The sequence below is a fragment of the Camelus ferus genome, chromosome 26, assembly GCF_009834535.1.
Source record: "Camelus ferus isolate YT-003-E chromosome 26, BCGSAC_Cfer_1.0, whole genome shotgun sequence".
NCBI lineage: Eukaryota > Metazoa > Chordata > Mammalia > Artiodactyla > Camelidae > Camelus > Camelus ferus.
The window spans coordinates 14,407,032-14,434,834 of record NC_045721.1 but is presented as its reverse complement, the minus strand read 5'-3'; the positions used below and the strand labels follow the sequence as shown (position 1 = coordinate 14,434,834).

The window sequence follows — 27,803 nt, the reverse complement described above, 5'->3', positions numbered from 1 at the left end:
TCCTGAGCCCCTGAGGCAGTCATCTTGGGTGAACTGGATAAGCAAGTAAATGGGCCATTTGAAATTATTTTGTCTGACCATCTCTTGTCCTATTCAAAAAATGATACCAAATGCTACATTTCTGTCCCTTCAGCGGGTCACATACAAGGACCTGCCAGGAGCAATTTAATATTGCATTTTACAACGTAAACTCATGCCAACTCTGGGTGAAGAGGACCTGTTCTCCCCCTGCAGAAGCACTGCCTATATGGTATTCAGCAGGGCTCCGAGCTTCAGGATCCACATGCTCAGCTGCAAGTCCCCCAACTGCTTTGGACTCTGCAAACCAGAATGTGGTATTTTTCTGGCAAATGCTTCTAGTTTCATGGGGAAGAAAGGAACTGGTCAGGACTGAGTAGTGGATGAAAATGTGGGCCAGGTTGAGCTGGCTCCAGCGTGAGGTTGCATAACGGTAAAAGCTAGTTTTCAACCAAAACTAAGCAGAAATAGTGGCTGGACCTGTGGAATTCCAAGGAAGATTTCAGGATGCCAGGATGTACCAGATGCAAAGCATACCTGTACAAATGTACCACCAATCGCATAAATAATGCAGCCAACAAAAGAATTAAAATGCCAACAGAAATACAGATAATAGAAATATAACAATACACGCACATACACAAGAGCCTGGCCCTGTGGTTTGAGTCTACACAACAGGCTGGACCCAGGACCGGCACACATTAAAAAAAAACTGTAGCGGCACAAGGGCCCCCATCCACTGTACGAACATCATTTTCTTCATTTTCCCCTCCAATTATAGAAGAAGTGTAAGAGCTGTGGGGTTTTGAGTCGTTTTGAAAAGGTTTAATACAGAAATATCTAGTCTAAGACTTAGGTACATCTTGCAGGATTCAAGCCCAAGTTGATACACGAAACAAATCTAGGACTGCAAATAGGGGAGGGGGACACTTCGAATTTTGCAAAGGAATCAGCCTCGGCGGCACCACCCTCAGAAGCAGAGATCCTAATCCCGGGGCGAAAATCGCAGGGAGGTGGCAGCGATCCGCGAGCCCGCGCCGCCTCCCAGACCGACACGTTGACACTGGGGGCTGGACCAGGCGCTGCCTGGGGGTGCTCGGTTTGCCCGCTGCCGAGGGCTTTACCGGAGCGCTGGAGCGGTTCTGGTGGGGAGCCTAAGGGCCGGGGCAGCTGCCAGCGTCCCAGGGGCTCCGAGGGGAGGTGGAGAGAGGGACGCAAGGAGACCCTATTAAGAGAGGGCAGGTGCACGGGGCAGGGAGTGGCTCCAGGGCCGGGCCTCGGAAGGTCAGAAGTTACAGGAAGAACTGGAGGGCGCCGAGGGCTGGGGGGATCGGGGATCAAGTCAGGGCACAAGCCGGGTAGCACCCGCACCCAGAGTCACTCACCATCCTCCAGCGCTTCGTGCACCAGCAGAAGACCCAGCAGCAGCCAAACCTTCATCTTCAAGGCAAGGGGCAGAGGCGCTGGGGACAGCGGGTCCGCGGTGCACGGACAGCGCAGGGTGAGGACAGGGGCGCCAGGGGAGGCGGCGGGCGAGGGGCGGGCGCCTGGGACGCCACAGCTGGAGGATTCGGTTTCATAAGGAAGAACACAGATTTGGGGGAAAAGTTTGGGCTTTTTTTTTTTTTTTTTTTTAATTCTGTGTAATGTGACCTCTCCTGCCCCCTGGCGGAGCCGTGAGGCGCAGTGCTTTTTCCAGGCACAGAGCAAGGGATGAGGGTGAAATGTCAATTAAAAGTCAGTCTTCGAACTTCTCCAGTTCTAGGCGTTTTACCAAGTTTACCAACTTCAAGAAGGCCCAGCCTAATCCTGGGGGTACTGATTGGATCACAATTGATCATAATTGTCCAAATGTCACCAGCGCTTTTCCCACCTGCTCAGGTACAGCCTTAATAATCTGTAAAAAATACCCCTTAAGTATTTGTCTTCATTCCCAGAAGGTCTCTCACTTGCGCTCACTCACGAGACCACTGCCCCCAGTTTTTCTGGCTTTGCACTCAGCCGTGTGCCTGCTGGACACTGGCGTCTCCCTTGCAGCTGAGACGTTAGGGCCCTGGGGCTTCCAAATCCGGAGGCTGCTGTGCCTTCAGAGGGTCCTGCAGGCAGCTCCTTCCCCAGTGTCCGGTTTTGGAGAAACTTCCCCTTTTCTCTTTTATTCCGAAGTCCCACTGCCTTACGTAAGAGTCAACTGGGTGTTCAGGAGGGATTGTGCCAGAAAACAAACCCAAGTAGCTGCATCCACACCAGCTCCTGACTTCATGAAGCTGACAACTTTGCTCTCACTCTGTTGGAGCCTAGGGTTTAAGTCTACACCTCCTGCCCCTCCCTCCACATGGTGGCCCAGTCCGGCCAGGTCTACCTGCTGACCATGCATCAAGTCCACCCCTCTTCACCATCATCCCGGGCCTCACTGCTCCTGCTCAGGCTGTTATCTTCATCAGCAAGTGGCCACAGCCTTCTAGGGGGCCTCCCTGCCCCGCCGTCCACCTCAATCCTTCTTTCCCCAGCAATCAGATTCATCTTCAGATGCAACTCTAAAATAATCCAACCCGATTAAAACCTTTCAAAGGCTCTCCAATGAGGTTCACAACAGTTCTCCAGCCTTGCTGGCGTCTCCTGCTTCCTCTCTCAGTAGCGGCTCCTTGTCCTGTCCTCCACACACATGACACACTCCCCCTGCCCACCCCCCACCCACCCAGCCACCATGGGAGTCCACTGCTCCCCTGCTCCCTCCACCCCCAATAGTCCCTCCTTTCACCACCTGCCTGCCCTCTCGCCACCCCTCCCCAGCCCCATCCCTGGCCTAACTCATCCTGCAAGGCTTAGCTCAGACCTCACCGCCTCCCAGCTGGGCTAAGCAGTTTCCTAGTAGAATGCTTCACGGGAGCAGCTATCACAAAATGAGGAACGTAGCTGTCAGTCTGGCTGTGCTTCTGCACAGTCCTGAGTTCAAGGGCAGGAAATGGGTCTTACTAAATTTTGTATCCTAACACCTGTTTCTGGAAAGTAATAATTATTTATTAGGAACTTATTGTGTTCCAAGCAGAGCAATAAAACCCTTAACGTGCATTTCTTGTTGTTCCTGTCAACAAAAAGCCTAGGGGGTCGGCTGTGTGTTTGATATCGACCCCATTTTATGGATGAGGACGCCTAAAGTCAAACTGGTAGGAAGCTGTAATGTGGGTTTTGTCTGACTCCCACGTCTCCGGGTTGAACCCTCACTCTACTTGTTAAAACGAGCTGTTGGAATCACTACACACGAGAGCTTTCATACAGGGCTCCGCCTGACCACAAAGCCGCCCCTCTCGAACCCCCAAGACTGGAGGCGAGCACTTCGTGACTTACCTCATAGGCTCGACGGCAGAGAGCGAGGATGGCCAAGGGCCCAGATGCACAGACTTGCCAGGCCTTCCCGGGAGAACACACAATCTGCCCCACCGTTTGCAGGAGTGGGGAGGAGTAGGTGGCTGCGTTAAAACAAGCCATTAAGAGAAGACACCTAAAATTTTAATGAATTCTTAAAAGCCGAACGCAGACGGGCGTGAAGGCGCAGATGCCCTGGGAGCCTCGGAGCCGCGCTGCGCCCGGAATCCCGCCGCAGCTTTTTCCCACAAGCCCCTGCGGCTGGTTCACAGGAGACCAGACGGCCCCACAGGTGAACGCGGTTGGCGTTAACAAGAGCTGTGCTCAGTGACTCCATCTGTGCTTTCCTTGTCTTAAAAAGAACTGGTTTCTTTTTAAGTACTTAATCCATTTAAAAATAGTTTAAACCATCACAGAATTATATAGGACAGGAGATGATAAAAGTAAGAAAAATATCCTTTCATGTTCCTGACCCCTCCTTCTAGCCGTTAAATATTTCATAGTAGATGCACCATCGTTTAAATTTTGCTGTTTATAGATAATTTGCTTGTTTTTTTAAACTCTTACAAAAAAATATTGCGGTAACTGTCCTTATCCAAATGTTTCTATGTCCATGACTATCTCTGTAACATAGACACCTAGAAGTGAAATTATTCATCGCAAGGCCGTGATATTTAACATTCCTGATTAATACTGCCAGTTCCACAAAGCTGTTCCTATTTATGGCCAGTTCTACTTTCTTCGGGAGCACGTGAGCCTACCTGTTTCTTCATACACCCACCAGTGCTAAATGTGATGAACCCATTTGATTTTTACAACCTGGGGAGGGGGGTCTCGTTATGTTCTTTCAATTCCCAGTCCTTTTATTAAGGACAAGCTTTTCATCGTATTTGTATTAGCCATCTGCGTTTGTAAATTGAGAATTTTGGAAAATTGAGCTCTTTTTAATTATTGTCGTAATGTAATACAATCTTAATATGTCCTGGCTAATAAGTTCTCGGGTGTTACACAAATGGCAGACATTTTCTTCTAATCCTTTGCTCGTGTTTTAGCTTTGCTAACGGTGCCTTGCTTCAAGCAATTACAACAAATGTTTAGCAATTACGTTTTTCAGTAACTTTTTTCATGGCTTCTGGGTTTTGTATCTCCTTAGGTAGGCCTTCTGTGCTGCAAATTATCAAACTACATATTTTGTATTTTCATCTAAAACTTTTATAATTTTGCCATTCATGTTTAGTCTTTAAATCAACCCATACATTTTTTTTTTTTTTTGGTATCGCCAAGTTAGAAATCTAATTTATGTGCTTCCAGTTGGATGGTTGGTGGCACAGTATCATTTGTTAAATGATTGGTCCTTTTCCATCTATTTGAAATTGACTTTTAGTGTGGATTAAATTACATATGTACATGGGTCTGTTTCAGTTCTTGTATTCTGTTGATCTCTTTACCTATAACAATACCACACCTGCATGAATTGGTGCTTATTTATAGTATGTTTAGTTATTTGTTTGGGCAAAGGATGCCCCTATCATTGATCTTATGTTAATTATTATTGTGCCATAATGTTATATATCTTTCCATTTGTTCCAGTCTACTGTTGTGTCTCTATTATAATTTTTTAATTGGTTAATGTTGTTATTAGGACAACAATTTTGGAGTTCTGCAAACCCAATTCTGTGCCACTTCACTGCAGCAGCCCTGGGAACACGTACAGTCTGTTAGGATGGGAGCAAGGGTTACGAGAAATATAAGGGCATTCCAAGAAATGTAGCTGATTAAGCACGAGGCTTGTTATCCTCAAATGAGACCATGACAGGATGACTCTGAACGGGAAAACTAAAACTGCCCAAGTTGCATTTTTTACTGCTTGTGTTTCACTGTAAAAACCCATTTGCTTGTCTCTAGGGTGAGAAGGAATTTTATTATTAGATTCTCTGTGTTCATCTTTTCCATCCTTTCTCCAACCACTGCTGTCATGATGGCCAATTAAAATAAGTATTGTCTTACAGCTCTAAGTCAGACACCACATGAAGCCTGGTTTCTAGCATGATTCATTTTTGTATGCTTGTATCTGGTCACCTTAGTGGACCCTCTTAGTATAGTCCAAACAGTTTTCAATTGATCTCTTGGGATTTTAGATAAATGACCATATTACCTGCAAGACTCACTTTTTCTTTCTTAGCTGTTGACCCTCTGCTCCCTCCACCGCACTCTTGCATTCACCTTCAGTGTTTGTAATCCACTGACCCCCAACCTCATGAAGCATGGTGGTGGCTCAGGGATGAAACAAATCAGAGGGTCCAAGCCTCCCCCGAATCATCAGCTGCTTCCTGATGCGGGAAGAGGGGAGCCTGACAACACAGACACAGCCTCTTAAAAACAGTGTCCAGGGAACCACGGTCACACTTGGGAGAGTGCAGCATTGTCTGGAGAGCAAGGGCAGCAGCCAGTGGCATCGGCGGCATAAGAAACGGAGACTTGGAGAGAAAATAGCAGAGAGAAGCAAAAACCAGGAAATGGGGGACTGGGGACGGGGGAGTGTGACCGGAGCTGGGGAGCCGGCTGCACATGTAGACTTAGGTCTGTAAAAGCACATTTCTCCTCATTCTCTTCAGAAGCACAAGCTGGTATATACACTGTGTTTCTGAGGGATGGTAAACAGCAGTATCAGCAACCCCTCCCGGTTTCCAAAGGCTAAAGAGAAATTTCAGTGCTTCCATTATGATTCATTTGTGAGTTATTTATACATAGCGTTTTCATCATAAATCTTAAATAATGGTCATCATTTATGACTGCTTTGTCCTGAAAAGTCTCCCTACTCTGCTCCCTCTACTTTTCTCCCCCTTCAAGGTGGTGAATAACATCCGGGATTTGTTAGGTAAGAAAAAAATGTCGGTCTATATTTTGGACATCCACTGCCTCTCGCCCAAAATAGGACATCTTCTCTAACTAGTCTTCATTAACTGTAGAAATACAATCAAGATGAATTTTTTTTAAATTAGTGTTTGAAGGTTTGAGTAGGAGCTAGCTTTAGTGGTTTTAAATATAGCACCGAGACTCTCATTCTAAAATAAATGCCAGAGCTTTTTTATGGTCCTAGAGGGCAAGGCAAGGATCCCAGAATCTTGGTCTACTTAAAATAGATGGGCAGAAATGGCTCTCCCAGCTTTGGGATGCAGCATGCTGCCAAGACGTTCTAGCCCTTGGCTAGTTATGACAGCCTCCAAACGCCTCTGGGAAGAGGGACAACTCTCAGCTGAAATATCAGTGACTTAAAACTTCCATCCTCTCCCATCCTTGCTTTGTCTTTGCTCAACGGTGTCCTGCATTTCTGCTTCAACTCTCCCGAGCCATTTGCTTTCTCCTGCCTATTTGCTCACTTTCTGAAAATCATTTGCTATCAGCCATTTACAACTTGGTGAAACCGCCGGTTTTTGCTGGAAGAAATATTAGGCCTGAATGAGCAGATGGGGGAAGATTCTGGAGACCGGGAGACTCAGCCATTGGGGGACCCTCGAAACCTGAATCATCTCGGTGATAGTGTACTTGTGGGTTAGGGAACATGGAGCCTGGAAATGAGCTTGCTCCCCATCCGGAGATTCGGCCCCACCCTGAGCTGTGTAGTGCACCTGGGCAGGGCAGTCTCCAGCTTGGGTTTCCATCTTCACTTTGACGGCTCCAGGGTTAGTAGAGAGTGACAAGGATTCTTTACCAGGGATTATGACATTTGAAATCTCCAGCACCTTAAAGTATTTAACAGTGGGCTATGAAACTGTTAACAAGAAAGGTTCAGGTGACAACGGTTACCAAAGGGGAAAGGGCAGTGGGAGGTGGGGCATAGATTAGGAGTTCAGATTAACAGACACACCACTATACATAAAATAGATAAATAAGGACCTACTGTATAGCATAGGGAACCATATTCAATTTCTTATAATAACATGTAATGGAAAAGAATCTGAAAAGAAAATATATACATGTATGTATATATATAACTGAATCACTTTGCTGCACACCTGAAATTAAAATTGTAAATCAACTACACTTCAATAAAAAATAAAATTAAAATTAAATAAATTTTAAAAATAAAGTTTCAAGTGAGTAAATCAGTATTGAGCTGATTTTCTTTCTAGACAATTTCACCCACACTTTGCCCTACTTTAAAAGGCAAGTTAAGATAATGAGACACTGGTCATTTTTGTATGTCCTTCAACAATTTTTTGGAGATAGTTTATGGGATGAAATGAATCTCTCTTTCCAGACAGACAGATGGGGACTTACCAGCACAGTTTCTCAGCAATACACTGGATTCCTGGAATGGAAGTCTATCTGTGGCCTTCTTTAAAAATCACTAAAGAGATAGTGTTCCTACCTCCAGGGCTTCCTGGCTGGACCCAACGCCCAGACACAGCTCCGAGGGATCACTTTCCTTCACGTGATCCTGTGGTTCCAGTGCAGAGGTGGGGCCTCAAGACCTAGTTAACAATCTTAATCAAGCCAACAATTAGATAAATCTGGTTTCAGGTTTCCATTTGGGAAATACTTTGCTGTTTTAGCTTGACTTTCAATGCAGGCTAAATTGATACTAAAGTTTATTTAATTCAGCATGGTGTTCCCTCCAATTTATAAGAATCAATAGGACTTAAGTGTATACACAATGACATTTCAAAACTAAACAAGCTAATTCAAGAGAGTTGCAATTTTAAGTAACTTAGAGACACGTCAGAAGACTCTTTTACTCCTCCCTCCCCATCAAAGGGTAAAGAAGGCTGAAGTTGGAAAATATTTATTCCCTATACCATAAAAAATTTGTTAGTTATACAAACTGATCACCAATTACTAAAAGGTATGATTTGGTCAGAAGAATATCAAAGAGCTTCTTACAGACAAAAGCAATGTCGAAGAGATTTGTCCATTGAATGGCAGTGGAAGTGGTGGGACCCCATGTGTGTGGTTCCAGGGTGGCATGCTGCAGGAGAAACTGAGACTTTTTGTAATGTGCTGCAAGGACTGAGGATACATGAAGACATCTCTTTTATTTTGTAGGACTCGGCAGTCATACAGTAGGCTCTAGGCTGCCAGGTGAGTGTCCTTAATGACATAATTGTTTCCATTTAGATGGTACTATATTTCTGAGCTATAAAGCTTCCCAAATAAAAAAGCAGTTTAAATTAGATATGTGTGAAATGTATGCTTTAGGTAAGTATGATACACATGCATACCACAGTATTATAAGTCATATTAAAATTTATTTTAAAAATACATGGTCACATTAGAAAGCATATTTTACAGTGGTAAAGCAGCAATAGTTTTTATTTATTATAAATTCTAAAAAATAATCCAACTTTATAAGTAAAAAGGGACACTGATCATCATGAAGAACATTTAAATTTAAAATTACCTACTAAACAAAAATCTCTACATTAGCATAAGACCAATGTATCTGTTGGCTTTTATAGACATAGAATTTCTGTAGGGTTTTAGGCCCTATCGACACTTTCTGTTAAGTACAATGATGACAAAATAAAGCAATAAGACAACTGGGCACCAAAGATGAAGAGCCTGTTAACCCCAGACACGGGCCGGAGAAACCTACCCTGCTGGCAATACAAGGTTCTTTACCGACTGAGCCCTGGCCCATGCACTCCCCACCCCAAGGCTGTTAATGCTCGTGCGATGTCACAGTAAGCCAGGACCTACAGTGCCAGCTCCAGGAAACAGACATCCTTTCCAAGAGTCAGAGAGGTTCCTTGGTCCTTATCATTTACCTTGATGGATCATGGGATATTTGGAGCTGATATTAAGGGCCCCAAACTACCTTCCTTTCATGTGAAGTTTTTCACTTTACCTCCTCCCCTGTCATCCCCAGACCCCACCCAGTAGGGATGGCTAGAGATGCTCACATCTTGCAGTGCTCCTGACCCAGGGTCCAGGTTATGATCCCCATGGGGCTGTCAGTGGTCAGTGAGGGATTGTTAAGACCAGAGACAGTGGCAGTGGCTTCAGCCATGGTGAATAAAAGCTAAGGCAGTGCTCCCAGCAAACAGGGTTGCCAATTGGGTTGAGCGATAGAAAAACGCATTGGAAATCGACAAAACTACACCATCTACCCACAAACAATAATGAATGTGAAACCAACCACTGAACCAACAACCACAACAATAACAGATCAGGCCTCTCAAAATCCAGAAACATGAAAGTCATTTTAAAAATGGTATACTGGAAACTGACACATTGTCACTGACTATACTTCAATTAAAAAAAAAAAGTTTAAATATAATTATACAAGGAGGGGAAAGAAAAAAAACTCAGCCAAGCAACAAAGTCAAGCGACCTTCCTCTCACACCTATGGGACTGAAAAATGACCTGTGCTGGCATTATTTCCTACATGAACTTCGGTACTTTTTCCCTTGATGTTTTAGGACAAGTTAGGAAATTTCAGGAGAAAATGTACAAAGAAGGCACTATTTTGGCACTAGCCAAAGAACAAAAACACACAAAAAAGCCCAGTTAATTACACCCCCCCCAAATTCACACTAATCATGTGAATTTTTAATACTCCATGACATACACTCTAAACCCCATCCTTTAAAATTCTGTGGAAATTGTATTTTTGGATTGATTAGTATTGTCGCTTGAAATGCATCAGGAGAAATCAGGCAGAAACATCCGGAACAACATCACAGGGAACAGGGAGTTGGAATCTTGGCATAATTTTATCATGTGGGTCATAATCGCAGAATATGCTGTCTAAGAGGAAAAAAAAATAAGACTAATCTGCTCCCTCTGCCATTGTCAGCACTAGAGGGCGATCACTTTTCCTTACTCTCCGTGCTAAACATTCAAGTACGTTCAGAAAATAATTTGGTAAATAAAAATTCTAATTTGAAAGACTTCAACATCTCCCTGTATACACTTAGGACTTAGAAAATATTTTGGCAAATATTAAAAATAAAGAGGTTTAAAAAGTCCTTTATTCAGAAAAAATTAAAAGAAGTCTTTTAAAGGAAGGTAATTCTGCAACAAATATTTTCTACCAACGGTGGTTGATAATAGCAAAGATTTATATAGGGCGAGGTTAGGTTTTTCTTTCATGTAAATACCTCAAATGATGTTTTGGTCTTACTTTTACCCGATGTTCGTCTCTGGGGAAAATGTGATTGAGCCATCATTTGTATTTCAGTCTATACCAAAAGTTCTCATGTAAGTTTTCTAATAAACAGTTTTTAACTTGAATTTTCATAGCTGCCTTGTTAAATGTTGGGCAGATGTGGCCTATATGTGGTTATTCACAAATCTTCCTTTTTTTAAGAGTATAAAATAAAGGTGCCATACTAAGAAGTTTCTCACTGAAATTGGGTCAGAGAGCATATTTTCTAGTGCAAACAAGAAAAGGAACTTAAAGGGGAGGGTAACAGCTCAGTGGTAGAACGCATGCTTAGCTTGCACGAGGCCCTGGGTTCAATCCCCAGTGCCTCCATTACAAAAAAAAAAAAAAGACAATAAAATAAATGTTAAAAAAAAGTAATTTAAGCTGGTTTTTACTCAAACACAATTAAGAAAATGTATATGCATCTTTCAATTTCTGGAAAGGACATTACGTAAGTGTGACTGACGACCAGTCAAATCCATACAGAACATGCTGGTCATCCCAAGAAAATAAAAACAATATTTCGTTCCAAAGGTTATGAATTCAAATGTAGGAACAGAGAGGTGGTAAAAGAGCTGGTAGTCCTGGCTTTTCCTAGTAAGTACAAACCAAGACAGAGAAGCCAGAAAAGATGGAACAGAAGCAAGTAAGCAGAAATTCCCTAAGGCCCAGCCCAGCTCCACAGCAGATCATCAAGCACCTGTTATAATGCACTAGACTTCAGTGATTTCATGTTAGAAACATTATAAATATATCTTTCTTAAAGAATCTATCTATAGAAAATATACATATAAGATCGCTGTCTATTACAAAATAGTTTAAAACCTAAAGTTTTTGTATAAGCAAACCTATCAAAATAAAACATTATTTTTTTCTCCACCAGTTGGGTTTTTTAAGTCTAGACAACAATATCATTTCCAAAGCCCCCCATAACCCAACTGACTCATACACTGACATGTGAAATACACACACACATACAAATATATACGTGTATATATATACACACACTCACGCATACATACATACATTTGAGTTTTCACACACAAAAAAAGCATAGTCATGAACAAAAGCATTTTTTCATAGACATTTGTGTTTGCAAAGTGTTTCAAGGCAGAAAAAGAATTTTTAACTAAATCCTGCTCCTAATTGAACACAGCGGGCATAGTGGTTTTAGCTGCCTGTCACGTTCTAAACAAACTTCTTGATTTTGTTACAGTAAAAGGTTTACTATTCACATAGGAAAGTCTTCCTGTTCCCGGTGCGAAGGGACTATTCTAGGTTGATTAGAGAGGAAAAGGGCTTCTCAGTGTATTGCAGTAACAGCAAGGACTTACGATTAGTGCTTACAAAGATATGTGACCGCTTGCATAGCCAACTCTTCCTCTCCAGTAAAACGTGCAGCTTGAAAGAATTCTGGGCTTCAGATTTTACCGTGTGCACCCTGGACATTGTGGAATGTTCATACTGAGCTCTAAGCGATGCCACAACACTAGCAGCCAGAAACCCAGGCTTTCTACCTGTTTGTTTGATATTTAATCACAATAAACTCTTAGTTAGACAAAACGATTATAATTTGCTTTTTAATGACATCAGTAAAATGACGGATCTCTTGGAAGAGCTGACAAAAAACCAATGTTTTCCTTGCCTTTGGATTAAGCTGGTCACCTGGGCTCGATCATGTTCATCCTGGAAATATAACCCATACGCAGATAAGTGTTTAGTCGCTAGTCTCACTGAGTGAACCACATAATTATTTGTAAGAAAAATAACTCATGAGAAGCAAAACCCACTGCGGAGAGATAGTCCACTATTAGAGACCCTATAAAGTAAAATACAGTAATTAGAGAATCTCACATATAAAAACAAATCATTTATTCATACAAAGGTTACTGTGTTTATATGGCTTTAATTCACTTTGGTTAATTTTTCAGCTTGACGTTTTAAATAATCATGTATTTTACCAAAATACTCTATTTCCCAACTCCTGATGAGTTTTTGTAGGATACTGGAGCTTGTGTTAATAGCTTTAGTGTGGTCATTTAAAAATAAAGGAAGTAAAAAGTGCTAAATCAATTATGGGACGGGGGGAGAAAAACATCCCTTAAATGTTTCCAAAAGGAACGTCAGAGGCAAATTAGATCCAAACCCCTCAAACTGGGTCAAATGCCCTTTAATATCTTAATAGGCACTTTAAAGTTAGAAGAGGGGAGTTTTCTCTTCACTTTCTTCCTCTTTTGCATATAGTAAAGACAGAATTTGCTACCATAGCTCCTCATATCTAGGACAAGACAAAATAATAGTATAAGCAAAGAAATGAATTCTGTGCCTGACAAGGTTAGGAAAAAAAAATCTGTGATTATTTATGAAGTAACGGGGAAAAGTATGAATCATGCCACCAACTGTGTGATCTAGGAGATTCTACTGGCTTATTTTAAGTGACTTTTAAAACAAGGATGCTTGGGGTCTACTTATCCAAGCATATGTCTACTCTGACTTTCAAATATACCCTCACCTTTGCCACTTACACGAGCTCCTGGTCCTGGGGACCACTTACACTTTTTAGGACAAAGGGTCCCCAGTAGATCACAGCACCTCTCTCGAGCCCCTCACTGGACTGCGGGCAGGGGGCGGGGGGGGGGCAGATAAATCATTCACAGCAGGTGAAGGCCTCACATTTAAGGACCACTGTGCTCAGAGAAGGGGTGCCTGTCACGTGGTGATGCAGGAGGCCGCCCCTGACCTGCGCGGTCCAGCGGACACGCACACTTCTATTGGCTAAAGTTTTCACAAACTGTCCCACCTTCCAGAAGAAAAATCTGCACTAAATCCACTGCTAGCATCTATTAAGTTATAGAAAAGGCTCATTTCCTATGCCCCCCTCTTAACTCCAAACCAGCGACAGACACCAGGATGGGTAAATGCATTTTTAACAGGTTCTAACTGACATTAACAAAAGCCCAATAAGGAAAAGCAACAGTTATTTCCCCAACCACACACGGCACATAGAAAAAAGTACTTTTCTATTCGGTGATTACCTCCCTTTCAGTATGTGCAGTATATGCCACCAATTCATGACAATGCCGGAAAAATGCAATGCAGTGACAGTAAAACACCGACAACTTTTCACATTGATATTCCTCCAACATACACGTACACACATACACACTCTCCCACAATTTGGGGGAAATTCATCACTGAGGAGAGAGCTCAGGCTTCCCCAGATGCACAATTCACCCTGTGAGGAGATGTCATCCATGTGAGCAGGCATAAATCTTGGTGAAGCATGTCTGCAGCAAAACCCACGACAGCCTAGCGTGCAGATGACATCCTGTCACTGTTCACTCCATGTGGGATACGTACTTGGAGCCGGGGGACCAGCCGCCACTAGCATTCGCTCGTCTTTTCGTGGAATATGAAAGGTAAACTGAGGTTCCTTTGGTGATGGTCATTGGCTTGCATGGCAGATTTTTCCTCTGCTGCTGCATGAAGATTGTCTGAATAATCATCTTCGTCATCTTTGTCCTCCCTCGAGTTACCCTCCAGGCTGTGTCTAATGCCATAGGCGAAGTAAATCAGGAAACCTGTTAGAGAAAAAAAAAATCAATGTTTTAGGTGTGTTGAAGGATGACTTTGTGTATGGAAAATTTGATATAGAAGAGAATGGCCTTTTGCCTTCTCTTTCTGTGCTACGTTAGAAGGACACAATGCAAAGGCAGGGTATCCCAGAAAAAAGGTCTCTGATAAACGTTCTCCCAGTAGAATGCGCATCTTCATTTTTAACACTTAATCTTAAAGAGGTGTATGTTTCTCTCAATAAATGTTTTTCAGCTGTTGCAGAAAAATTATATTTACTTTCTCAAAACTCAACACTACAAAAAGCGTATGTGAGGGAAAGTCTCAAATACACCCTAACTACAAGCGGCGGATGATCACGGTCACAGAGGAAGGAACTGCAAACAGACTATTCCTAGGCAGGGGGAGGGGACGCATTTCTCTAACCACAGCACATGACATCAGAAAGAGAGAGCCCACGTTCCGGAAGCGAAAACATTAAGACACCTACCAAGTGCCATCCAAATACTAAATCTGACCCAGGTGTCTGCACTCAACTGGACCATCAAGTAAATGTTCACCAGGATGCTGAAGGCCGGCAAAAACGGTAAGAATGGAACCTAAGAGAGGAAAACATCTTCTTAAATATACTCAAAGTTTGAAGGCACATTCCCCCAATTATTCTGACATGGTGGCAACTAATTTGACATATACAACTTTCACACTGTGTCAGCAAGTTTATATTCTTACAAAAAAGGACAACCTGAATAAAAAAAGCATTCATCTAGCGAATACTGAAAGGGGCACCGTATTTTACATTGTTTACTGCAGCCCAAAGCAACAGAGGGTTTTTCCCAGCCCGCTAACTCCTGCATCATCACCAAGATGCAACTGGTTTTAGGTTTTAGTTTAGTTTCGAGCTTAGTGGTTCAGTTCAGACGTCAGCAGGGCAGGCCTCTGAACTCTGGATACTCATGGCTTCTCAGGGGGGTACCTCCAGGAAGCCCTCTTCAACCTGAATGCCACTCTTAGTTCAAACAGGACAATTTCACTTGCAGGGGAAGGGCTTTTGGGGGAAATAATCTTCCTGAGAGGGGATAAATAAACTATCCTCCTTATTCTTCTGACACTGGAGAGTACTGGACGAGAAATTGGCTCACTATCATACAGACTAATGTGATGGGGGACATTCAAGTTTTCGAAAAGGGCAGGAAGACAGCCGATGTAGGGAGAACGTACAAGACAAAGAGGAGTCTCAAGGAATGGTGACACTCTTGTTCACTGGTTGGCATCATCAGAAGTGCTTGTGTGTGTATGTGCGTGTGCGTGTGCGTGCGTGTGTCTTTTTAAAGAAACAATTCACAAACACTAATGAACAAGAGGAAATGGGCACAATACGTAGGGTCTCTTGTGCTCATTACACCTACCATAAAGGCGACTTTCTGCTGGTTCTGGGGCTGCCTCCAGATGACGAGCACCACGGCGACGCAGAGGACGAGGAGCAGCACCAGAAGAGCCAGGCTCCAGGCTTCCAGCCGGGCCACGGCGCGGACCCCATACGTGGTCAGAACACTCAGGCCCAGAATGAGAAATGCTGCGAGACATTCGCAAAACAAAGTCAGCACACGCCTTGCGCCCAGACTCCCCAGTTCACATAGTCTGTTCTGGTAAGACATCAAGTTCCTTATCTTGTCTACTTTGCCAAATGCTAAGATTTTCATTTTTCCTTCTGGGAAGAAATGGCTGATTTCCCCTGGTTTCTTGCTCTCTCATGAACGTCTCCTCCTTAGAAGCTGACACCCCACCCCACCCCAGCACGACCATCATGCTTTTTCTTCCCTACTTGCTCCTGTCTGAGATGCTGTCACGTGGATTGGTGGGCTGTTGTCAGGGGTGGATATTTCCCTTTTGTCAGATGGGACATAGCAAGTTTGTTCATGTTCAGTTGCTGTAAACACTGACCGTCAATGGAAACAAACAACATGGGATGTGCATCGTTCCTCCCTATTTCAGAGAGTGACATCACCGCCCACCCGCCCTCTCTCTGCACATCAAGTCTGCATTAGGGGTCCCTCCAGTGTGCTCTCAGAGGAAGCTGTACTGTGCTTAGTTTGCCACCAACCATCCTGATCTGTAAAGCCCAGTGAGAGCAAGAACCATCTCCCTCGCTATCCCAAGGGCCCCGCAGAGTTCCTGGCACATTGATGACCCTCAACAAATGCTGCAGAAAACATGAATGATGACATAACCGTGGGTGAGCAAACGGGATTTGCTACATTGCCTCCCAGTCTCCTCGGGTCCTGGCTCAGTTACTGGCAGGTGCACTTTGCTTCCCACACAAAGCACCCTCACAGCGGATGAAATGTACCAGTTCTGTACTTCTGCCGCTCTCACCTTGCGGAATTTCTTCCCTTCTTCTTCAATTCCCAAGAGACGATTAATTTATCCTGCTATTATAAAGATGACCTCAACGCCTAGTGACCCATCAGGTGCAAATCCCAGGACTCAGGGTAGTGGTACCATGTCCTCCTGTCCTCTTGTACATGGCACCTGCTTCACCTCCCACACCCGCTGGGTGTTTGTCATGTGCGCGGTGAAGGGGACTTACCCAGAAATCCTACGAGAAAGCTCACGAGAGAAGCGGATTGTCGTGTGGGCAGGAGCGAGGGGCAGAAGAGGGCTCGGGGGCTGAAGCCCTGTCGGGGCAGCACAGTGACCTGGGACTCGCTTTTGGAGGCAGTGTCGGCACACGATCCCAGAGCTTCTTTCCCAGGGCAACATTTGGTTTGCTCATAAGATAAGCCGGGCTGGTACCTACCCCCAAACAAAGGTCTGTGTTTTAATTCTCAAACAGACACGTGGCTCAAAGGACGCCAGCACCTAAAACTCGAAGGGAGACATTAACGTTCACAGCTTGTGCAGTAAATCCACGCATCTCGTGGCTGCAGCCCCAGGGGGCGCTGAGCCAGGCCACACACCCACTCAGTGAAATATCTGGGGGAACTCAGAATTTCCTCTGATAGCCACCAAATTTGGGGATTAATACACATCACTATATGTAAAATAGATAAGCAACAAGGACCTACTGTATAGCACAGGGAACTATATTCAATACCTTGTAATGAGGTGTAATGGAAAAGAATCTGAAAAAAAAATGTATGTTTATGTATAACTGAATCACTTTGCCGTACACCTGAAACTAACATTGTAAATTGACTACACTTCAATAAAAAATAAGAGTTAAAAAAAAGATAGTTATGTATATTAGATGCAGAAGAGAGTCACATTTTAAAGTGAAGCAACTGTGAACACAGGATGATTATTCTGGAAATATCTATGTCCAAAGGAGGTACAGTTTATGAGAACAGCACAGAGAGCCACATTAACTATCAGCTACAGAGTAACAGTGTTCCATGGGGCATTCGAGGGCCTCACTGCAACCTGCCTCCCTGGCCTCCTCCCCTCCACTCTCCCAGCCGAGTCCTCCAGTGTCGCCCGCACTGGCACGTCCAGTCCCAATGTCACTCCATTTGCCTTCGTTACTGATCCTTCTCCTCTTCAGCCGGCCTCAAGACATCAGCCTGCCTCACCTCCTAGTATCTGCCCCGGTCTCCCCAGCGTGGTCTCTTTTCCCTCTGGGAAGCCTTTGCTTAAATTTAACATTTGTCCTCCATTTAAAGAAGAAACACACTCACTGAGGAAAAAATACACAAAAGTATACAGAAGAAAATTAACCACCCATAACACCACTGCCCAGTGTGAATCACTGCTAGCATTCAGCCAGGCATAGATGCATATGTGTGTGTGTGTGTGTGTGTGTGTGTGTGTGTGTGTGTGTGTATGCAAAAATCATTTCTTCATGTAAATTTATGTTATTACTTAAATAATTTCAGATGCTACATAAAGCTTTGCATCCAGAAACTGAAAGATTTCTCCATATAATTAAATATCATTTCTATTTGCTGTAGAAGAGTCCACTGAATAAAGGTACCCTCATTTATTTAACTATTCTACTATTTTTTTTAATTGAAATAGAATTAGTTATAATGTGTCAATTTCTGGTGTACAACATAATGTCCCAGTCATGCATATATACATACACATATTCATTTTCATATTCTTTCTCATTGAAGGTTATTACAAGATATTGAATACAGTTCACTGTGCTAGACAGAAGAAATTTGTTTTTATCTATTTTTATATATAGTGGTTATCATTTGCAAATCTCAAACTCCCAAATTTATCCCTTTTCACTCCCTTTTCCCCAGTAACCATAAGACTGTTTACTATGTCTGTGAGTCTGTTTCTGTTTTGTAGATGAGTTCATTAGTGTCCTCTTTTTCCTTTTTCTTTTTCAGATTCCACATATAAGTGATATACGATATTTTTCTTTCTCTTTCTGGCTTACTTCACTTAGAATGATGATCTCCAGGTCCATCCATGTTGCTGCAAGTGGCATTATTTTATTCTTTTTTATCACTGAGTAATATTCTATTGTATATAGATACCACAACTTCTTTATCTAGACATCTGTCAATGGACATTTAGGTTGCTTCCACATCCTGGCTATTGTATATAGAGCATTGGGGTGCATGCATCTTTTCAAATTACAGTTCCCTCTGGATATATGCCCAGGAGTGGGTTAACTATTCTACTATTGATATTTAGTTTAGTTTAGTTTTTTCACTATTGTAAACAACCTTTTCCATGAACATCCTTTGCCTATATGTGTGTGTGCCTCTTTGATTAAATCTTTAGTATGAAAGTTTAGCGAGTTGGCTCACTGGGGCTAAAAACAGTATTTCCCAGTGTTTTTAAGCATTATGAGAACTTGTTCACAGAGATTAGGCCAATCTATTGCTAATTATCAACTGTATTTGATTCTTTGCTTAAGGACCAAGTATGCACTGATTACACTTTGTACTGATGTTTTTACATCCGTGGCCTCTCACCTCTGTGAAGAACTCTGCTAGCTCCTTGGAAGCAAGGTCAGCGAGCCCTAATTTTATTTAATTCCTGGGCCCCATGTGACACACACTCTTCAGAATCGTCTGGCCACGAGGACAACTCACCGGAGGATGAGAACACAGGCTGCGACCAGGGAGTAAGCCAGAAGGGTGCCGATGGACATCATGTCCACAAGGGCCTTCAGGTCAAAGAGGAACGCCATCACAGCTATTGGGAGGAGGAAGAGCAGGGAAGACAGTGGCCTGGGACAAAGTTCCACATGACTGATAACTTTCAAGTCAGGGACAAGCGGTGTGCATTTTTTTCTGTTTTCGTACCAATGATAAGTCAAATAAAGTATGGCTAGTGTATTTCTCACAGTTAATAAGATGTTCCTCAGGTCCTATAAACTGCTAATAAAACTTCAAAAACCCTCAGCTATCTATCAAGTACAAAACACATCTACTTTGATTACTTAAGAAACAGTGGCCTGACAAAGAGTGAAAATGTTGTACAACAGACTTCTCTCCTTTGATGTTTCAGAAGGAAAACAATGCCAAGAAATACTGGCTGGCTCCTTTAAAAAAAAAAAAAACCATAAAAGAATTCAAACAGAAGAGCTTTCATTATGGATGTTATATAATCATTTAAATTTCCATCTGCATTTTGAATTATATCGTATACAAAATAACGTCCAATTAAATTATGTTTCTGATAGAAGGTGAATGAATTCTTCTCTGATTAAAGCCACATACTCTGACTAGATTTGAGCGATCAATCTGTGGTCTGCCCCAAGTCTCAATAATCTCAAGAGGCAAAGTATACTTTACATAGTTAACTTGAGCTTAGCAATTTTTTTCCTCCACTGAGACATCAAAATAGGGATAATATTAACTTGAATTTACCAAATAGTGACACTTATCACAGTAAATAGAAAACACCACACTGCACTCAGAGAGCATTCCAGATAACTCAGCAAGTTTTATATCTCTATGATCTCAATTTTATCTTCAGTTCAAAAATTCTATGAGACAGGGGAAATTATTTAGGTCAGCTATGTAAAATGGCCAATATTTGACTGTTTTTGAACAAAACCCCAGCAATTTCACACGGTTTGACCTCATAGGATTATTATCCTCTGTTTATAGACAGGCTAACTTTTAGCAAGGTTACAACTACGAAGTAGAAACAGAGTTCCAGCTGAATCAACGTGCCCTTACTCCCTCCATAAATACCACATTGTTTCTTTAAATATACCTCATGCCTCACTATGAAAAATCTCCACTGCTAGTATACTTATACGGCAGATTAAATTTTCAATATATTTTGTAAGAATCACAGCTAGCCAAGACAAGGTGGCCAAAACAGAAGAAAATGACTAATTATCCAGACAAACACTCTGATCTAAGTTAAAAACTAGCAAAGCAAGATGCGAGACAACAAAACAACAAAAATGTAATATTTTAGAGCATTAAAAATGCTACAATTGTCTTCTTTTAACTATTAATTTCAACATCTTATTTTGCTGCTAAATTAAATCTTCCTAACGGAAGAAGGATACATTTTAAAAATTCTGAATACATAGTAGAGAATTAGTGGGCAAGACCTTACTGGAAAAAATAAAAGCTTTTATGGAGTAAAGTATGTTCTCCTTTGACAAAATTTATGAACTATCTTTAATATCCTAGTGCACTTTTTAATCATGAAGTGGGCTTTAAATTGTCTAGAGCAACCTTCATTTTATAGGGGCAAAAACCTAAGCACTGAGAAAATAAGTGACTTGACCTCCCAACATGTATCTAATAAAGTACCAAATTTATTAAGAACCATTTATGAAGTGAAGGTGTTTGAGCAAATTCTGACTCTGGAAGAATCCTGTTTCATATATAATTAAGTATTAGTATACTCTGATTTCCCAACAATTCAGAGGCTCAAAAAAATTACCATTTTTGGTTTGAATTTCTACTACCAAGCGTGGTGATTGTTTTGTCTGTATAGTTTGCTAAAGTCCTTCTCTTGCTCCCTGTAACAGGGCTTTTAAGTCCATTCTCTCGATCTGCAAACTTTCTTTGAAATTTCTGCATGGAGTAAGAATCCGGCCAAAGGCATTTTACACGGATATTACGACATGCCAAGAGGTAGGCATCTGCAGTTTGGGTTTTTTTTTAAAACATGATTTAATACCAAAACTGCTGAAAGGAAAAATAGATTCCTAATGGGGTTTCTGATGATATGGATGTTAGTAACTCTTAGAGAGCCGTGATGGCCCAGGAAGTGGGGATGGCCACCCAACTAAGGGCAGTGATAACAATGACTAAGTATAAATTATCTTTGACACTTCTTATATGTAATTAAGAATGGGTAAACTTCAGCTTTTCAAAACTCCTACAGTCCTTTAGCAATATTCAACTTAAATCCTGGACATAAAAGAAAATACTGAATCATTATTTTAAATTAATAGTTCAAAAATTAAGTAATTATTCTTTAATTAACGTTTTACATGTCAATAATATAATTTTATGTGCTTGTTCATCAATCTGAAAAGCATTTAATATCTGACATATAGTGAAGAACCATTACAACCCTTTGCACATTTGTTAGAAGCCCCAAAGGTTAAGACAGTGAAATAGTAAAAAATCCCAAAGGGTTAGTTATGAATTTCAGTAGACCACCACCACCAGCACAATTTGCCGATGTAATCCCAATGTTCATACCCTAATTTATCAGTGATTTTGTTCTTAACTTACATGCACAGCAAGCAGACCCTCTTTATAAGTCCATGCATGAGCATAAAACACTCGAGTCCAATGTTGAAGAATCCTATGATTGTAAAGCTTACCAGAAATGACCCCTGCAGTCAATGTGGCAGCAATTGGTGACTGCCTCCTACTCACTCTGGCAAGAAATCTAAAGAGTAAACCATCCCGGGCCATGGCAAACAGAATTCGGGGTAAAGGAAACATAGAGCCCAGAAGACTAGAACAGAAAAATTCATAATCCACATGTGAGTTATTACAATTCTTATTCTAGATGGGTAAATACAGGACACACGAAATACAGAACCTATGCCAAAAAAATTCAAAATAGTTCAAAAAGCTATTGATCTTTATATATATCAAAACAGAAAATTCCTTTTTCTTCTTTTTTTTTTTTCAGAATCCTTGATAAAAAAGATCCCCCTTTACTTAATAAAAGTCAACTCTCTCTCACCTGCCACCGCACCCGATGATAAAGTAGCAATTATTGGTGTCTTCGTTTTGGAATTGATTTGAGCTAGACATTTGAAAAGCAACCCATCCTCCGCCATAGCATAGATTACACGAGGCATTGGGAAAATGGATCCAAGAAGACTGAATAAAAAGCAAACACATGCAGTATGGCAAACACATTCATGCAGGATTATAACCCAGAACTGAGATTAAGTGATCATATAAAACTCAGCCTCACAGCTGTGATTAGGAAGTCTTATTATTTCTAAAATACATTATGACTGAGCATTTAAAAGTATTTGCCAATTAACCATGGTGCTACTTATTATTGTTACAGATGCCTGCCCAGTACAATGACCAGACTAAGAACAACGCTGTGAATAATTCGTGCAGGCCTATGAATTAAAACTAAATAATTATGACTTAATGAGAAGCCAAAACCAATGATATCATTAAGACATTTTTAGTGGCAATAAATCAGAAAGTAAAAGTCATAAATTAATATGTAATTGAAGATTAAGTAACAATTTTATAGTATAGTCACTCCATTTACTCAATTACACATTTTTCATATTTTTTACCACTTATTTTTCCTTATATAACATGATCTTTGATCAAATTAGTAATAATTCTCAGCATCATAAGATAATCAAGATAGAAAAAGGCAAAAAAAAAGTCAACTCACTGTAAATTTAGTACTCAGAAGTAGCCACAATTACGTTAGTAATAGTGAAATTTAAGAGAATGATTTTTGCTTTTGATGTCTTGAATTACTTGTGTGTTTACTGGTTTCATCATTCCATACATGAATTAGTTATAAAAAGATAACCATTTAAGAGAAAATAAGTAAAATATTTTATTTAAAAAATCCATCTTGTTCATTTTTTAATAATGCTGGGTTGACTTTGCTACAAATAAATCATTGTCCATCTCTCTCTAAGACCATGGTAGCATGGTATCTTCACAATTCAGATTTTTGGAAACTATTTGAAACTATTCAGAATAAAACTCAACACTGGCAGATGGTTGAGAAATCAAGGGGGTAATTTCTAATTGCTACTTAATATTATCTTGAATACAAAACAAAAGTGATTTTGATGAATTATATTAAAAAATGTCTCCAATTTCAGACATTTAGAAAATTATTTTCACTTCAAAAATTAGTATCAGGCAGAGATGAATTTTCCCTTGGTAAGAATGATCTACAGTATAGCGCGGTATAAAACTCAAATGAAGTATCTTACGACCACATGTTAATTTAAAATATGAGTAGCTTAGGAAACCTGAGAAACTAATTGTAAAATACTAAAATAGGTAGCTACTGAAAATCTGAACACTCAAGGTTCAACTACTCTTTTCTTTTCACATAGATACTATGAATTTCCACCACTAATTTGAGGACAGTAATTTCCATTTCTAGACCAAGTTCACTTTGATCAATGCTAAGAGGAGAAGTCTCAGTGGTCCATAGTAAAAGGAACATTGCACTTAACAATGCCACCGCACATAGCTTCCACTCATGCAGACCTGATATTATTTTAAAAGACGGCAGAAGATGTCAAGTCTGCACCTAAGGTCTCAACTGTCTACAGCACTGCAAGTTAACACCAAAGCCAGCAGGGAAACATACTAGTATAAGCATTGTAAAGTTTACAATACACACATACATAAAAATGTATGAAGTATATATGTGTTTAAATGCCATGTATGTCCATGGAAGCTTGACCATCACTATCTTGAAAAACTGACTTCTAACTGATGCGGGAAAAGTTTTCATCACTTAGGATTTTGAGATGGCAATGCTGGGCAGACTATTCAGAGAATAAATAAGTTGTTATAACATGTTCATCCTATTAGGATTACTTTTAAAACATACAAAAGCAATTCTTTAGACACTGACTACCTTTGCAGTAACCCAGACAGCCCTGCCCCAAAGGCAGTGCAATGTACCTTGTTGACAAAGCACAGAGGGAGCCTGCTGCAACGACGTATTTGGCTGGACCCCATCCAACGTACTCAAACGCTACAGGAAGCGGGCTTTTCTCATCGAGGAGGTAGTATGGCATCATAAGTGTTAAAGCTGCCGAGACCCCGAAATAGGCCATAAAGCAAACAAGCAGAGAAGTCACAATCCCAATAGGAATGGCTTTCTGAGGATTCCGGACTTCCTCACCTACGGAAACATAAACACAAATTCCCATATTTAACCAAACATGAACAGGTAAGACATGAATTCTTCTTCTCCTTCCTAGTAATTCTGCTCTGTTTCTGTTCCTTCTATTTTCTCAGCTTGCTCCATCTATTCCCTGTGAAGTTTTCTCTCTTCCTGAGGGTGCTCTGTTGTCACACAAAGATCCAAAGCCCAGAAAGGCAAGAAGAGAAAGCAAGAAATCATGACACTCAGTGTCCCGTTTCCAGAAAGAAGAAACATGAGACATCAGCACTATGAAATGTTTAGGGGTAGAACAGCAGTCTGCATCCACTGGGAAAATGGTTCATCCACAGAGGCTGCACATGATGCATCCTGTAGGCCCTTAAACATGAAGGCTTCCATATCTACGAAGAGAAAGTTCTACCTAGCACATCGATTTATATTAAACTCCAGTTTCAATACAAAACAGTACACTTTGGATCTTTCTAGTAAGACTTGGCATTTGAAGCACCCAAAATATGGTCAATGATAAGGCCATGCAATAATGTGAACCAAGATGAAGCACTTACGAGAGGGACTGTGGCATGGATGCTTTGTTGTACAGGATAAAGAGAAAAGAATTACCACTGATACAGTTTGTCCAATTAAAGAAGAAACAATTTAAGAGCATGATCATCATTTGCTATGCACTGTGACAGAACTTCCCAATGGAAGGTTAAAGGTAGTAATTATGACCAATATTTATAAAGTCGTTGACAGATTTCAAAGCATTTTTAGTAACACATTATATCTTAGGTGCTCTTCGTAACATCTGAGGGGTGGGTACTGCTCTCCCGATTTTACCAATATGGAAACCAAAGCTCAGAGAGTTTCACTAAGTTTCTTTTTATCATATACAGCAGGTGTCACGGGTGGTTCTGGAACCAGCCCATATTACTCTTTTTCCTTCTACACAGGGCCAAGGCTGTTTTTACCAGTTGTGGCAATGCAGTCAAATCCCACGAAGGCATAAAAGCAGGTTGCAGCTCCAGCCAAAGTCCCCGCAAAGCCGTAAGGCATAAAGCCACCAGCCCCATAGACACTTGTTCCATTTTCAGAAGGCGGCTCCCTAAGGAAGAGGAGAAGAACATTGGAAAGTCATTTTCATAGAAAACTGCTTCTTCAAGTGATTTGTCTCAAACCACATCCTCGGAAGGTGAATGTGTTCATCAGCTCTTTGAAACTGATGTGTACAAAACTAAAAGTAAACTCTGATTTTTTTTTTCACCTAATCCTAGAGGATGTGGTGGTGTTGCCAACAATGGCACCTCTCCGGTTATTAACACTCAGCTGGAGGCTGATCAGTAGCATAAGCAGGGGGCTCAGATCCACTCTGGCTGGAGCTCACAACCCGGCAGGATTCCAAGAGCAGAGACCCCCATACCATACATGAAGCCATGATCTGAAATAAGACAGGAAACTTTCCTCTTCTTATGTACAGTTGGGAAGACTGCATATTTTAAAATTTTACTAAGAAGACATTTGACAAGGTGAAACAAAATTCTCTGGGCTTGATTAATAATACTGAAGTTGAATATTTTATTACATGTTAAAAATTGTAAAAACCAGAGGGTACTAAATTTTTGCCTCATCAGAATGACTAAAATCAATGTACGTAAAGAAAAACATGTATATCGCTTCATGTAATAGACATTTTTGTAATCTTTTTCTTTACACATAGGAATATTATGCCGAAATAAATCTTAGGGTGAAACCTTCTATATATAATTATTTTTGAGATTGTCAGGTTTAAAGTGAAATGCATAGACAATTCTGCTTAGGCAACCAGTAACATTCTCAAAAAACCCAGAAGACCTGAAAATTACTACAAGGTTGAAAGAATGCAATGGAATCAAATGGTGTTCCCAAAGGAAGAATTAAAGGATCCGTGACTCAAAAATATTGTCACTTAGAGGTGGCAAACCTTTGGGAGGAAAAATATTCTTCCAATGGTTAGGATCTCTCTCCTTGCTCTTCCCCTAAACCTGGAGCCAAGACTGAGGCTAAGAACCAGCAGCTGCACAGCTTTCAATGGCTGTTCAATGGGAAGCACACCTACACATTCATGTTTGCGGGGGCAGCCTTGGACTAGGACAGACCTTCAGAAAGTTCTCTGAAGCAAAATATTTGAGAACCACTATTCTAAAGGAAAAAGGTAACATAAAACAAAAGTACGTAAATTTAAAAAAAATCAAAATAGGAGGGAAAAAAGCCAAATATTCTACCTGGCGCTTGCTGATATGTTTTTGAGAAACTCCTCACTAATCTTCCAGTTTGCGACGTTTCCTTTCACAAACCCAGCAACCATAACAAAGAGGAGAACCAGGATGTTGACAGCTGTGAAGACTTTATTCACCCAAGCAGACTCTTTAACTCCGAAAGATAAAAGACCTATGGGGAAAAAAAGAGTATTTTAATTTTTAGCTAAACTTTAGGAAAAGGCAACAGCATTTTGAGGCAGTGATATTTTTCCCCAGCATTCATATGTTTAAGTGACATTTATCCCTTTCTGCTGAGAGTTCTTACCTAACTGTGAATAAAACCAACGTGGTTTCAGAAGTCAGGAGATCCTACACTTGCCAATAAATAAGTAAATTTAGCAACGTTGGCCATTAGCACCAATGGGTAGGTAGAGGGAAAGTAACTTAATTTGAATGAAATGCTGTTCTAAAAAGCCATTTCAAGGTTAATGGTTGCAAAATTTTGAAAGTAAAAGGTCAGTCAGATTGTCTGCCTTATATTTACTGAATATGTTCAACAAAATAATTCTTCCATTGTCATGCCAAAAACATATTTTGTTAAATCAGTTCGCATCTTAGTAGCTTTATTTTATATTGGATGGTCAGTACAATTATTGACTCTGTAACTATCTGTCAGATTAGGAGCCACTAAACACCTTGGAAATATACACTATACAGTAAATGGCACCATACACTGTGGAAAATAACAAAGCCATTGCCATGTTTTATAAATGTTTTCCAATACCCCAGGTGCACTTTCCATTCTGTGATTGCTACCTCCCGCCAGGAGTTTAAAGACCAACGACTACCTCATCTAATGTTGCACACGCTTCCCTTGTATCTTTAATAAAGCAACAGCTTCAGTTGACAAGACACTTGGCATTGCAATATGAGTAAGGATTACAGTAGGAGGTTTTTTGTCTTCAAAGTTCCTTGGAACAAAGTTATCGTGTAATCTTAGCCTATATTTAAAGTAAAGACATGATGGTCGATGAACACAGGATGCACGATGCAGGCCAACACCTGAGTCTTGCCATGGAATTTAATGATCGTAACTATGTCATAGCTACATGCTTCTCATTGTTTAGGGATGAAAGCTGAATATTTAAGGTTATTGAAACCACCCCTAAAT

At 41.1% G+C, this 27,803-nt stretch overlaps 2 protein-coding genes and 1 long non-coding RNA gene across 9 annotated transcripts in view; all 3 read right to left on the bottom strand.

Annotated features, from left to right (window-relative positions):
• Positions 1-1,627, bottom strand: part of PDGFRL (platelet derived growth factor receptor like) — a 37,861-nt gene extending 36,234 nt beyond the window's left edge. The window contains exon 1 of one of the 3 annotated variants that reach the window (XM_006192878.3): positions 1,404-1,627. In XM_006192878.3, the coding sequence (XP_006192940.2) occupies positions 1,404-1,458 (55 nt within the window). In that variant the 5' untranslated portion in view covers positions 1,459-1,627. The remainder of the gene's footprint in view (positions 1-1,403) is intronic. The other 2 variants (XM_032468635.1, XM_032468633.1) reach the window with 2 other exon arrangements.
• A 1,773-nt stretch (positions 1,628-3,400) lies between these two features.
• On the bottom strand, positions 3,401-7,733 carry LOC116660052. The gene is made up of 3 exons (XR_004315406.1): positions 7,663-7,733; positions 5,605-5,732; positions 3,401-3,485 (listed from the first exon to the last, which is right to left on the bottom strand). It is a non-coding gene; the product is annotated as an uncharacterized LOC116660052 (long non-coding RNA).
• Positions 7,734-8,607: 874 nt separating this feature from the next.
• The window catches only part of SLC7A2 (solute carrier family 7 member 2), a 61,000-nt gene continuing 41,804 nt past the window's right edge, over positions 8,608-27,803 (bottom strand). For 2 of the 5 annotated variants that reach the window (XM_032468800.1, XM_032468799.1), the window contains 9 exons: positions 26,657-26,822; positions 25,367-25,500; positions 24,191-24,413; positions 22,242-22,381; positions 19,157-19,259; positions 16,693-16,898; positions 15,512-15,678; positions 14,596-14,704; positions 8,611-14,113 (listed from right to left, as the gene is read on the bottom strand). In XM_032468800.1, coding sequence (XP_032324691.1) covers positions 13,917-14,113; positions 14,596-14,704; positions 15,512-15,678; positions 16,693-16,898; positions 19,157-19,259; positions 22,242-22,381; positions 24,191-24,413; positions 25,367-25,500; positions 26,657-26,822 — 1,445 coding nt within the window. In that variant the 3' untranslated portion in view covers positions 8,611-13,916. Of the gene's footprint in view, positions 14,114-14,595; positions 14,705-15,511; positions 15,679-16,692; positions 16,899-19,156; positions 19,260-21,870; positions 22,008-22,241; positions 22,382-24,190; positions 24,414-25,366; positions 25,501-26,656; positions 26,823-27,803 lie in introns of all 5 variants that reach the window. The other 3 variants (XM_032468803.1, XM_032468802.1, XM_032468801.1) reach the window with 2 other exon arrangements.